The following is a 14,872-nucleotide window of genomic DNA, read 5'->3' on the forward strand; positions in this document are numbered from 1 at the left end:
CGGGTTCAAACTTTGGTATACAGGAAAGGTGAAGAATAGGAATATGGTAAGTATTATCGTGGATAAGCAATGAAAGAAGGACGTAGTGAATGTTAAAAGGGTGAGTGATCGGATCATCTCTATCAAACTTGTGGTGGAATGAGGTACTTTTCATGTGATTAGCAACTATGCACCACAAGTGAGTTCGAATGAGCAACAAAAGATTTTGAGAGGATCTAGAGAGTTTGATCCAAGACATACCTTCAAGAGATAAGATTTTCTTAGGAGGAGATTTAAATAGTCATGTTGAAAGAGAAGTGACTGGGTATGAAAGTATTCACGGAGGTCATGATTTTGGGGTGGTCAATACCGAGAGTAAAACGACTATTTTGCACTTTTCCTCAACTTTTGACCTTCCCATCGCAAATACATGTTTTAAAAAGAAAGACAAAGATTTTATAACCTATAGGAGTCGCATGACAAGCTCTCAAATCAACTTTTTCTTGTTGAGGAGAGTTGACAAAAAATTTTGCATTAATTGTAGAATTATTCCGAAAAAGAGTTTAATAACACAACATAGGATACTCGTCATGAATTTTTGCATTGAGCAAAAATTGAGAAAAAGACATCATACGAAGAACCTAAAGACGAAGTGGTGGCAGATGAAAAGTGAAGAGCAAAGAAACTTCCTAAAAAGGGTAGGAAAAGAGGCAAAATGGAAAGATGATAGAAGCGTGGTGGAGATGTGGAGAGATGGTAGAAGTTATTAGACGAATAGTAAAAGAAAATTTTGATAAATATAGAGGGGTAGGATCAAGAGACAACGAGAGTCCTGGTAGTGAAATATGAGTGTACAAGAAAAGATAAAGCCGAAAAGAGTGTTTTAAAGAATGGTTTTTATGCCACAATGCAAATAATTGAAAAAAATATAAGGCGGCTAAGAAAGAGACAAAAGTGATTGTAAATGAAGCAAGAACAGTAGCATATGAAGGTCTCTACTAGTCTTTAGGTACAAAGAAAAGAGAAAAAGATATATATAGAATCGCAAAGAATCGTAAAAGAAGAACGAGAGACTTGAATCAGGTTAACTGCATAAAGGATAAAGACGGAGAGGTGTTGGCTCAGGAGGAAAAGATCAATGAAAGGTGGAAGAGCTACTTCTACGAGTTATTTAATGAAGGACAGAAGACTCTTCCGAGTCTTGGTCGGTTATGCACAAGAAAAAAAGATCAAAACTTTGACTACTATCGAAAGATTCGAGACTTTGAGGTGAAAGAGGCTCTAAAACGGATGAAAAATGGCAGGACAGTAGGACTCAATAATATTTTGATTGAAGTTTGGAAGGGCCTTGGAGAGAAAAGCATCAGTTGGTTAACCAAGCTTTTTAATAAAATTTTAAAGTCAAAGAAGATGCCAGATGAGTGGAGAAAGGGAATATAGAGAGTTGCGAAAACTATAGAGGGATCAAACTCATGAGTCATACCATAAAGTTATGGAAAAGGGTGACAGAACGGAGGTTGAGACAAGAGACACAAGTAACAGAAAATTAATTTAGTTTTATACTAGACAGATCCACTACTGAAGCTACATACCTATTAAGAAGGATGATGAAGAGGTATCGTAGTAATAAAAAAGACCTACATGTTGTGTTTATTGATTTGGAAAAAGCATACGATATGGTGCAAAGGGAAGTCTTATGGAAAGTTTTGGAAATGAAGAGAGTAAGGATCACATATATTTGTGCAATTAAAAATATGTATGATGGGGTTATAACTAGTATAAAAATTCAAGGTGGTGTGACAGAAGAATTTTCTATTCATATAGGATTACACAAGGGATCATCTTTAAGTTCATACCTTTTTATATTAGTCTTGAAAATACTCACAGAGCATATCCAAGAGCTTGTGCTATAGTGCATCATTCTTATGAGAGAGTAAAGAGAATACCTAAATAAGAAGTTGGATTTATGGAGAGAAGCTCTAGAAGTGTATGGTTTGTGCATAAGCCGTAACAAGACGGAATATATGGAATGTAAGTTCGGCCATCGAAGAAAAAACTCTAATACAGAGGTGAAGATTGGAGAAAACATCCTACAAAAAGTTAAAAGTTTTAAGTATCTTGGGTGTATCATATAGAATAATGGAGAGATCGACCAGGATGTAAATCATAGGATCAAGCAGGTTGGTCAAAATGACAGAGTGCGTCTGGTTTTATAAGTGACAAAAAAATGTTTTTAAAACTTAAAGGTAAATTCTATCGCACTCCTATCAGATCGGTTATGCTTTATGGTACAGAGTGTTAGGCAGGCAAATGGGAGCACGAACATAAATTAAGTGTGGTAGAGATGAAGATGTTGAAATGGATGAGTGGTCATACGCAATTGGATAAAATAAGGAATGAAGATATAAGAGAGGAGTTGGAGTAGCACCTATTGTGAAAAATATGGTAGAATCGCGTCTCAGGTGATTTGGACATAAGAGAAAAAGACCGACAAAGCACCCAGTTAGAAGGGTAGATGAGATGGAAGATGGATAATGGGTGAAAAGGAGAGGAAGACTTAAGAAAACCATCCGTGAGATAGTCAAACAAGATTTACATGTAAACGGTCTCTTTGTAAATATGATACATGATAAAACTCAATAGCGTCGTTTGATTTATGTAACCGACTCTATTTAATAGAACAAGACTTTATTGTTGTTATTGTTGTGGTTATTGTTGAGTAAGTAAAACGGATGAATCATAAACAATGAATATAATTACAAAGATTTTAATGTTTTTGAATATAAAAATATAATTTTTTTATACCTTTAGAAATTAAAAAAAAATATATAATTCTATTTTATCTTTTAAAAATATAATTTTTATAATTACAAAGACTTTAATATTTTTGAATATAAAAAAATATAATTTTTTATATCTTTAGAAATTATAAATTTATTAATATGGTTGTAAAATTATATATATTACTTAATAGTTAATAATAATAAAAAAAAACTTTGGCTGAATTAGCCCACCAATTCGCAGTTAAATGAAGTGGGATAAATTTCTAAAACCACCTCACTAGACGGGGTGGGGCGGACTTCCCCGTTTGCCACCCCTATAAACATGGTCTTTAGGTTGTGTATTTTTTGTATTTTTCTTAATTTTAGTAGTTTTTTTTTAAATTAAAAATTAATTCTATTTTATCTTTTAAATTTTCGTTATCCACAACTGGAGAATCTAATTGCACTTTAAAAACAAGAGTTATAAAATTATTAATTTTTTAATTTATTTATGGATACTATATTTATATATATATATATATATATATATATATATATATATATCAATTATAATTATATATTAAATAACTTATATAACGGTAATCTTATTTATTATTATAAATACTAAATTAAATAAGTTATTTTTTTATTTAAAATTAAATAAAAATAAAATAAAAATATATTATTTTATTTAAATTTTAAATTTTAATAAATATGACAAATATAAATAATAATTTCAGAATTTTGATTCTCTAACTTCAAGTTTTACAAAACATTATATAGATGGATCAAAAATCAAAATCTATATCTTGATGTCCTTTTAATTTCGTTAGGTTGTCACGCACCAAGCTCAATCCACTTTCTAATTTTTCAAACCAACCGATTTTAACCAAAACCTAAACCTAGGATTTTCTATAAATTGGGAAGCGGAGATTAAAAGGTTTTCTCACCTTTGCACCAAAAAGTTCACAGCAGAAATCTCCCACAACTTGTATTAAAACTCTTTGTAAGAATTATATTTATTAACATTAATTTTGGAAAAAGCCTAACAAAAAATTACCAAGATACTATGAAGAGAGGGGATTTTTAGAATTTGTTATTTTTTGATAGGATTTTTGTGTTCTTAAAATTTCGTTGTATTGTTTTGACAAAATTTTTTGTTGTACCGAACAAAATTACTATGATGCTGAATTAAATGATTTATTAATTTGGAATATTAGGGTTAGGAATAGGTAGGATAAGATTTTAGACTTCATCCTAATTCTATCCGTGAGTTTGACTTCTCTCTAAAACTCAATTTTACCTTATCTGGAGGTAAGTCTCAAAGTGGTCCCTGAATTTACCCTCAAGTCTCATAGTGATCTCTGAAGTTAAAAATTACTCATATTCATCCTTGAAGTTGCACTCCGGGATTCAAACTTGTCCTTCCGGCCAATTTCGTCCAGCTGGCACAACCAGAAAGCTGAGTTGGAGTCGTTGGTGACACGCTGTCAGCACAACAGCTAGATGACGTGGTGGCATAAACTGTTTTGATTCAATTTGGTCCCTAAATTGAGGTTAAAAACCCTAATTCTCAATTGAGTCTCTTCTCCTCTCTTTTTCATTGCACTAGAGGTGACTCTCTTCTATTGCTTCACCTACAGTGTCTTCTCCATCTTCAAAAACCACACGGAAGAGAGTCACCTCTGGTGTGATGGAAAAGAGAGGAGAAGAGACTCAACTGGGGATTAGGGTTTTTAACCTCAATTTAGGGACCAAATTGAATCAAATCAGTTTATGTCGCCACGTCAGCTAGCCGTTGTGCTGACAGCGTGTCACCAACGAGTCCAACTCAGTTTTTCGGTTGCGCCAGCTGGACGAAATTGGCCAGAATAAGGACGAGTCTGAGTCCCGGAGTGCAACTTCAGGGATGAATATGAGTAATTTTTAACTTCAGGGATCACTATGAGACTCGAGGATAACTTCAGAGACCACTTTGAGACTTACCTCACCTTATCTGTGAGTTGAAAATTTCTCAACCCTAATCCTATTCGCACTCTAAAGTTTTACATCCACCCTTACCTGACCCGATCCACAACAAATCAAATATTTTAATCAAACATAATATTCAATCATTCTATAGTTCATAGACATATTAATAAAAAAAAAGTTCATATTAAAATTAAAAGTAATAAAAATTATAATAAAATTATTGTTGAAATTATTAGAGCATTTGGGTTCAATCTCCATCAACTTCATTATATATGTATAATAATTTTTTATTATATACTATAATATATTAAGAGAGCGGATTAGTCGAATAATTGAGTTAAGCATAAATTCACACCCGATCCTATCCGCAGATCAACTCGCTCTACTCTCAACCCGATCACTGCGGATCGAGTTGCCAACCCTACTCAAACGGACTGAATCGAATTGGATATCTGCGAATAGGATTAATATTGCCAGTCCTATGGAATACATTCTTGATATAATAACATAGAAAATAGTACAAAAAATCACACAATTATATAAAATAGCAAAACAACAGAAAAAATTTAACAAATTTATGTTTAGTTTGGTAAAACAATTTTAAAAGATGTTTCTGCTTTTAAAAAATATAAGCTCATTATTTTGTATGTAATAAATAAAAAAAACTATGTACTTGTAATTTTTAAATCAAAAAATAGAAATGTTTCTAAAAACACTTAAATAGAGTTTTTTTAAATTCACTTATACTTATTAAAATTAAAAAAATTAATATAATTTTATATATTAATTAATTTTTAAATTTAATTCATATATTTGTATCTATTGTAGTTTTTTTAAATTTAAAAATTATTTCATTAAATATAATTATTGTTATTTATATTTATTGAAAATTATTTTTAGTTTAGTTTGCTAAAAATATTTTTCAAAAACTAGTTTTTATAAATTATTTTTCAAAAGTAAAAATTTTATCCAACTAAGACCTAAAAGCATTGCCAGATGTTTGCAAATTAATCCATGCAGGGATATAACACAAAATTAGTATAAAACACTAGAAAATAATAGCAAAATAGCACAGTTGTTTTTTTTTTTTTTTTTTTTTTTTTTATTATTCTTGTTTGTTTAAAAATATGTTACTTGAAACTGTTGAAAGTAACAAGGAAAAGGATAGACATGGGGAGTGGAGATCGGAATTTGAGAATATAGAAGTTCGTTTGAATGGTTCTATCCAGCCAACTCCTTTAGTTTAGAAGAAAATCTTCTATTAATCAAGGACTTGAGCATCAAAAAAAAATGAAGCAGAATTGCGACTCAAAATCTGTTATTGGAAGATCACAGAGTAGGGAGGCGCAGACCATCTATTGAAGGAGAGAGTATGAACTGAAAAATACACAAATTAGGTTAGAGTTAGAATTAATAAAAAGATACATAACATGGGAATCAAAATAACGGTTTGGGATGTGAGACTTGTTTGAAATTTGGCTGAAATAACACTTGTTCACGTCGTATTCCGAAAGATGATGACTAATTTTTTAAACTTCTTTTAGTTAAGAACTATGTTGTTCATAGAAAAAATTGTGAAAAATTAATTTGAAGTATCATTTAAAAAAAAAAAAAGATAATGTGCATATTCTAAGAGCATACTTTTGAAAAATTGAGCATTTTTATATTGTTAAAAAAATCGAAATAGATTCTTAAATAAAAAGTACCTTGTTCAAATTTTGATACAGAAGAGAAAGTTATGGAATATTGTACAAATGTTGAAAAATTGAAAGAAATGTTAAATTTTTGGCGTTTACTCTGCAATATTTATATGTCAAATATTTTGAAAGAAATTTGACAAAATACGCGATAATTCTTTGGGTGAATTCAGTGCATCGCTTCTATAAATAGCAAGATTTGCTTCATTTCAATTTGAACCAAAAGAGTGGGGGAAAATCTAGCGAGAGAATATGTGACGGTTGAGTTATATATTAACAGATATTTTTTCTATGATAAAAGTAAAAGGTGTTTGTTGTGTTTAAAAATTATAAGGTATGGTAAAATAGTTTTAGAAATAACACTCTATTATATTCTTTGGTATAGAAATATGTAATCAAAGCAAAATACTATGTAATTATTTTGCGTAGGAGTATAGAAATAATACTATGTAATTAATCTGAATGTTAAAAAAAAAAAATCTAAAGTTAGTTTGTGATTTATATCCAATTTTAAAATTTTCATGTTAAATAATGGTATAAGTGGCCTTCATATAATAGTTCCTTTATAATATTTTTAACCCGTACATATATAGTATATATATATATATGAATTGTTGACATATACATAGTATTATACTTATATATGTATACAATATATATATGAATTGTTTACATTTCCCATATGTTCTTATTATTAATTGTTTTCATGTATATATATGCATGCATGCAGAAAGAAGATGTAAGTCAACAAGAGGAAGGATAAAAGCATGTGTAATCCGATTCCTGATTTTATACTAGAATGTATTTTCGACTCCCTAAAGGAGATAGTTGTAGTTGGATGGAAGAAGTATGCAAGCAATCCGGTGGACTATGTGTTGAACAACAAGAAGAAACTTAAGGAGCTAGAGAAAGCCATAAATGATCTCCAGGAGGATAGAAACAGGGTATGTGGAAAAGCCGACGAGGATGAAGTGCGATTCGGGAGAGAAGTATATCATGTTAAGGCATGGTTGCGTCAGGTACAAGACATAATCGATGAATATCGTAAGTTGGAAGAAGATAGGAAAAAACACTTTGTGGCGTCCTACCTAAATCCAATTCAAAGGTATGGCTGGAGCAAAACAGCACAAGAGATTAAAGGGACGGTTGGAGAGCTACAAAATGAAAAGTGTGATATTATTATATCTTCTTGGCAAGATCTATCATCCATTGGTGTTGCAACTTCTGAATTTGATTATGTGAGTTTCTAGAATGCTTTGTTTCTAAATGTTTTATATTTATGATTATTTTTCTAATAAAAGATTTGTATTCCAGATACCTTTAAAATCAAGAGAAACAACCAAGAAAAAGATCAAGGAATCGCTAGAAGACCCTAATGCAAGATTGATCGGTGTTTTTGGGGCAACTGGTGTGGGAAAGACCACTTTGGTAAAAAGTGCTACTGCTCTGTTGGAAAAGCCGAACGAGTTCGATGTGGTGATAACGGTTAAAGTGACAAAATGTCCTGATATAAAAAGGATACAAGGCCAAATCGCTGACATGCTGGGAGTGAAGTTTGAAGGGGAAAGTGAGCATGCAAGAGCAATCACCATACAAGACAAGCTTAAGAATGAGAAGGACAACATCCTTATAATCCTAGATGATCTATGTGCAAAAATAGATCTAAATTCATTGGGGATTCCATCACCAACCGATGATCTTGGTCCTCTTCTCTTGACAAAAGGTGAATCTTCTGCTGACAAACAAACTGATGGAGCAGATAAGGAGAAACAAACTTCCACACAAGATAACAGGGAAAGAGCTCACACAGAAACTAACAAGCAAAAAGCTCAGACAAGCAAGTTGAAAACAGAAGAGGGTAGCAGGGGGTATAAGATTTTGTTGATTTCTGATCTGAGACAAGTATTGACTGAAATGGATGTGAAGCTAGACCTTATTATCCATGTGAAACTCTTAACTCGTAAGGACGGAGAGACACTGTTCAAGGAGATGGCTGGAATAGGAGCCAACAATTCTGAAATTGAAACATTAGCAGCAGAAATAGCCAACAAGTGTCAAGGTTTGCCGATGTCAATAATTACAACTGCAAAGGCATTGAAAAATCAGAGCCACTTAGTTTGGAAGGATACTCATCGAGCGCTTGAAAAGCTTGAAGAGGAAAACCAATTAGCAGCACCTGAGTATTCTACAAAGTTGAGTTATAGCCTTCTAGAAAATGAGGAGCTCAAGCTTACCTTCTTGCTTTGTGCCCGTATGGAACATGACGCATTGGTTGCCGATTTGGTGCGATATTGCATTGGTTTGGGTTTTCTTCAAGGCGTCTACTCAGTTTGGGAAGCCAGAGACAGAGTACAAATGTTGCTCGTCAAGTTAAAAGAGTCAGGTTTGTTGTCTAATAGTTATTCAAGTGATCGTTTCACCATGCAAAATCTTGTTCGTAATGCCGCTTTGTCAATATCATCCGAAGAGAGGCGTGTGTTCATGATGGCCGAAGAAAAACTAGATGAATGGCCTGATGAGGATCTACTTAAAGAGTACACTGTTATTTCCTTACAACGTTGTAATTTCATTGAGAGATTTCCTGTGAACATGTGTTGTCCTAGGCTTAGAGTCTTTCATATTGAAAATAATGATCCATCTTTACAAATACCAGATAATTTCTTTAAAAAAATGAGAGAACTTAGGGTGTTGATTTTGGTTGGGTTCAACCTTTCATCATTGCCTTCCTCAATTAGATACCTAAAAAAACTAAGAATGCTTTGTTTTGAGAAATGCATTTTAGGTGAACGTAAGCAATTAGGTGTCTTGGGAGAATTAATTAATTTAAGAATACTTAGCTTTTCAGGATCTGATGTCAAAGCTTTGCCTGATGAGCTAAAGCATTTATCTAAGCTTCAAATCTTTGACATCAGTAACTGTTACAAGCTTAGAGAGTTTCCACATGATGTAATGAAAAGTTTGACTAGGCTTGAGGAGTTGTATGTGAGAAACACTCGCATTCAATGGAAGGCAATTAATGACAGTGTTCTATCTGTGTTGGGTGATCTGAATCAATTAACAAATCTAGACCTGCAAATCCCAAGTGTTGAGCATCTACCCAAGAATTTGTTCTTTGACAAGTTGTACAGTTACAAGATTATCATTGGCTCTTTAAATAGATATTTAGAGGCTGATTTCAAGATTCCAGATAAGTATGACCTGTCAAGATGTTTGGCATTATGCCAAAAGGATGGCTTTGACATTCATTCCCAGGAGGCAATCAAAATGTTGTTTGAAAGGGTTGAAATCTTGTTGCTGCAAAACTTGAACGGTGTCCAAGATGTTTTTTATGAGTTGAATCTAAATGGATTTCCTTATCTTAAACGTTTATCCATTGCAAGCAACAAGAGTGTTCGCTCTCTCATTAGTCAGCAGAGGCAGCGTTCTGATCAGGTGGTTTTTCCCAAATTGGAGTCATTGTATCTCTATAAGCTTAGGAAAATGGAGCAAATTTTCTCTTGTCAGCCACTCTTAGAAGGTTCCTTTGGTAACTTGAAAATGATCAAGATCAAACTCTGTGGTTGCTTGAAGAATGTTTTCTTAATGTCTATGGTTGAACTTCTAATTGCTCTTGAGACAATTGAAATTTCAGAATGTAACTCTTTGGAGACTATTGTTGGAGAAACAATTAATCATAATGAAACAGAGCCTACTCTTAAGTTTCTCAAACTTCGTTCTTTATCGCTGCAATCTTTATCCAAGTTTACTGGGCTCTATCCAATTTCATCTGAAGAAGATAGCAGATCACTGTTTGATGGCAAGGTATGCTCATAACTACTTTTCAGATTTGATTCTCTTGTACATTTTGAACTTTGTTTCATAATAGGAAGAAAGCTTGTATATGTACTAAAAAAAGTGACAAAAGAAAATAATTTGAGAAAATTATATTCAACTACTTTTGGAATCAGCATTAGTTGTTTATATTGCTTGGCAGATTGAATTTCCGGAGCTAGAGAGAATTGAGTTGTCTATGCTCCAAATCAAACACATATGGAGTGATCAAATATTGGCTTGTCATACCGTTGACCAAAGAACTTTTCCTTTTCATCAAAAGTTGACGAGATACTTTGGCAAGAAGCGCCACACTATCAAACAAACTTATTCTTCCTTTCAAAATTTGATGCACCTCGATGTGAATGGTTGCTGGAATTTAGAAAGCCTATGGTCTTTCTCTGTTGCTAGACATTTGGTGAATCTTCAAAGCCTTTTTGTTACTGATTGTAAGATGACCCACATCTTCCCCCATGATCAAGGTGATAGTGAGGCTAAAACGAAAAAGGTATGTAACTAATTCATTAACATTACATTAGATTTGTTTAATTAATTAGTTCTTGATAAAAAAAATTCAAGTGCCTCTAGAAAAAATTATAGATTGGTTTTAATCTATTTATTACATGACATATTATTTATTAGATCCATATATCCATATATTAATATAAACAATAACAATAATATCAAATAATATCATTATGTCTCATCATGTGATGTCTCTTGTGAGATTGTTCATAGAGACCTTGTTTAACCATCTCATACAAAATCTTTTTAGATTTTCTTTTGCTTCTAACTACTATAGGTCTATCTTTTATCAAATCTGTCGTCGTCTTTGTTGTATGATTCATTCTTTTATTATTGTATTTAATTAGTATTTGATATTTTAATTGAATAATAATAAATAAAAATTTTTTGTTTTAATTTTTTAAAAATATTTTACTAAAAGGTGATTGGCTGATTTTTATTTTTTGTCAAGTCATTAGAATTGGTGACATGATATCATTAGAAAAAACAAAAGATGACTTAAACTCATTATAAAGAATGTTAGTATCAACTTATATGTTATAAATAGATAAATAGAGACTTTTAGCAAATAACAAGTTGTAAGCCAAATTTAGGCTAACAAATTTACATTACAAATTAGGCCTATTAACAGTGAAGCTTGGCCTAGCCTTACTTGTCTCCACCCTTAATGCTCAGTTCTGAAATTAATATGAAAAGATGAAGACTTAGAGATGAACCTGTTGGAATAAATTAATTTTATTAACCCAGATCATCCATATCGAATCATCAAAAATATAACATAACATAATGCGGAAGCGTACCTGGATTCATGAACATGAATCATACGATCGGAAGAGTTTGGATCTTGTAGTTCTTTCGATCTTCCTCAACCAAAGCCTTCTGTATTTCTAGGAGGCTGAACTGCAACTCTTTTGATGGGGAAAGAGCAACAAAGGCGGCTTTGGTATATTGGGGACCGAAACCCTGAAGGTCTATTTATATTTGAGCATGACACCCATTAAACCCTTAAGCCCAAATAAAATAGTATCTAAAGCCCAAAAGATAATATATCTAAAATCCAAAAGGATAATTATCTAAGGAACAAAAGATAATATCTGGTTTTATTCTCATTTAATTCCAAATCAAAAGTAATAATGACTTATTCAATTTAGCATTTATAACAATAAATAAGATCACCATTATATAAGTCATTTAATTTGAAATAGCATAATTTGTGATTATAATTAATATATATATTGCCTACAAATAAGTTAGGAAATCAAAATAATTTCCTAACAATCTCCCACTTGGGCTATACATATATTCTTTCTTGACATAATCACATCTTATAAATTTTATGCGCGCATCTGAATGCTATTTCTCTCATTACTTTAACAATCTGGTCCGTCTCATACATTAGATATGGAACTACCGCAGCTTTTATCACATTAAATACCGTGACTAAACCACGCCAATCACCATCCTAATATACTTAACGACATAGATCAAATTTGGATGAGTAATATGGAAATTACATGCCAAGTGATCTCATGCATGTCTATTTCCAGCTGGTCCAACTTTATTGAGATCAAACACAATACAAATATTGCAAAATGAATATTTCACATAACATGAAATAAACCATCAACTTAATTCTGCAGAAAAATAACTCAATATCTGTCATAGGACATACAGCATAAACTCCACTAAACCAAGACATCACAACTATTGACACCCATCCAAGCAGTGTGCTCATAAAAAAACTTTAGGGGTCAATCCCTTGGTAATGGGTCTGCTAGCATATACTCTGTTCCTATATGTCCTATGGAAATCTGGTTTTTCTTAAACTTTCTCCTTAACAACTAAGAACTTAATGTCTGTATGCTTCGATTTTGTCAAGCTCTTATTGTTATTGGAGTATAGTACTGCTGACTTATTGTCACAAAATATCTTTAATGGCCTTTTAATGTCATCTACTATATGAAGCTTAGTGACAAAGTTTCACAACCATATGCCATGAAATCGGAATCAGAGTACCTAATGATCTCCAAATTTTCTGATCTCCGATAAATAAGCATGTAATCCTTTGTTCTCTTTAAACAACGCATTACGCGTTTAACAGCTATCCAATGATCCGTGTCCGGATTGCTCAAGTATCTACCCAACACTCCCACTATAAATGATATATCGGGATGTATGTAGACTTGAGCATACATTAAATTCCCTAGTGCTGATGCATAAGGTTTATCATGCATTGTTGTCTTCTTAAGATCATTTTGGGGCATTACTTGAGACTGAACTTGTCTCCTTTAGTTACGGGTGTGTCCATTGGTCTACAACTTTCTATGCCATATCTACTTAAAAAATCTTTTCGATATTGTTCTTTTGTGATAATCCAAGAATACCTTGAGAGCGATCTCTTAGTATCTCGATTCCTAATACAAAAGAGGCATCACCAAGATCTTTCATTTCAAATTTGTTCGATAGAAATTTCTTAGTTTCATGCAACAAGCCTATATCGCTACTGGCAAGTAGAATGTCATCAACATGTAAGACCAAAAGGATGTATTTACTCCCACTGAACTTGCGGTATACATATTCATCTATAATATTTACCTCAAAACCATGAGGTAATGAGTTAATTAAACTTGTGATACCATTAACGGGAAGCTTGTTTGAGACCATAGATGGATTTTCTCCTTTTTCTATTGGATCTCCTTAATGACACTTCTTGAGGTTGTTGAGCTTGCTGTATGGGTTGGGGTTGATGAGGATTCTCATCATTTTCTTGTACTGTAGCAGTATCTCGAGCAACAACAATATTCTCATTGTTCTCTTGTACTGTAACTGGATCTACAGTAGAATTCTCATTTTGCTCTTGTACTATAACTATATCTTGAACAACAATAGGCACAAAAACCTGATCATTGTCAGCTACAGAATCCTCATCAAAAGCAACATTCCTAATATTTCCTTCCCCCCAAACTCAACATCCTCAAGAAATCTCGCATTTCCCGTCTCAAAAATAGACCTTGATGCATGTTTGTAAAACTTGTACCCCCGTGAACGCTCAGCGTAACCAACAAAGTAGCAACTGATTGTCCTTGAGTCCAATTTTCTTTCATGCGGCCTATAAGGTCGCGCCTCAACTGGACATCCCCAAATATGCAAATGCTTTATACTGGGCCTTTTCCCAGTCCAAATTTCATATGGGGTTTTGTTAATTGCTTTGCTTGGCACCCTATTAAGGATGTACACTGCGGTCTTTAAGGCTTCTCCCCAGAGTGATTCAGGCAAAGAAGAATGACTAATCATACTTCTCACCATGTCTTTAAGAGTTCGGTTCCTTCGCTCTGCAACACCATTCATGCTAGGTTTGCCTGGCATGGTGTATTGCGGAACAATACCACACTCCTCTAGGAAAAAAGCAAAAGGCCCGGGACGTTGCTCACCTGTACCATCATATCTTCCGTAGTATTCACCACCACGATAAGATTTGACAGCTTTAATTTTCTTTCCAAGTTGAAGTTCAACTTCAGCTTTGAAAGACTTGAAAACATCCAAGGCTTGGGACTTTTCGTGAATTAAATATGGATACCTGTAACGAGAGTAATCATCTATGAACGTAATATAGTACCATTGTCCATTCCAAGAGACAGTAGGGAATGGGCCACATATATCGGTATGTATCAGTTTTAAGACATCTTTAGTTCTCTCGGCACCTAATTTCCTTTCGTTTGTCCTTTTTCCCTTTATGCACTCAATGCAGACTTCAAAGTCCGCCAAATTTAGGGGTCCAAGAATTCCATCCGACATGAGCCTTTGAATTCTCTGTTTAGATATGTGACCTAGGCATTTGTGCCATAATGATGCCGAATTCTCATTTAGTTTTCGTTTTGTACTCGTTTGCAGTATTTCATTATTATAGGAATTAAAGTCAAGCCTATATAGATTATCCACCAAATGACCAGAGCAAATATTATTCGAATTATAGAAGAGACTGACTTTATTGTCTCCGAACGAACAAAAATAACCTGATTTGTCCAAACGAGAAACAGAAACCAAATTTCGTCTAAATGACGGTACATAAAATGTCTCTAATAAATCCAAGTAAAATCCACTCGTGGAACATAATCTAAAGGTTCCTAT

At 33.0% G+C, this 14,872-nt stretch overlaps 1 protein-coding gene across 2 annotated transcripts in view; it reads left to right on the top strand.

Annotated features, from left to right (window-relative positions):
- LOC112726854 (uncharacterized) overlaps window positions 1–14,872 on the top strand; it is a 38,229-nt gene that overhangs the window by 5,549 nt on the left and 17,808 nt on the right. For both annotated transcript variants that reach the window (XM_025776398.2, XM_025776399.2), the window contains exons 3-5: window positions 7,140–7,647; window positions 7,724–10,210; window positions 10,383–10,727. In XM_025776398.2, coding sequence (XP_025632183.1) covers window positions 7,177–7,647; window positions 7,724–10,210; window positions 10,383–10,727 — 3,303 coding nt within the window. In that variant the 5' untranslated portion in view covers window positions 7,140–7,176. The remainder of the gene's footprint in view (window positions 1–7,139; window positions 7,648–7,723; window positions 10,211–10,382; window positions 10,728–14,872) is intronic.

Source organism: Arachis hypogaea, chromosome 12 (assembly GCF_003086295.3).
Source record: "Arachis hypogaea cultivar Tifrunner chromosome 12, arahy.Tifrunner.gnm2.J5K5, whole genome shotgun sequence".
Classification (NCBI taxonomy): Eukaryota; Viridiplantae; Streptophyta; class Magnoliopsida; order Fabales; family Fabaceae; genus Arachis; species Arachis hypogaea.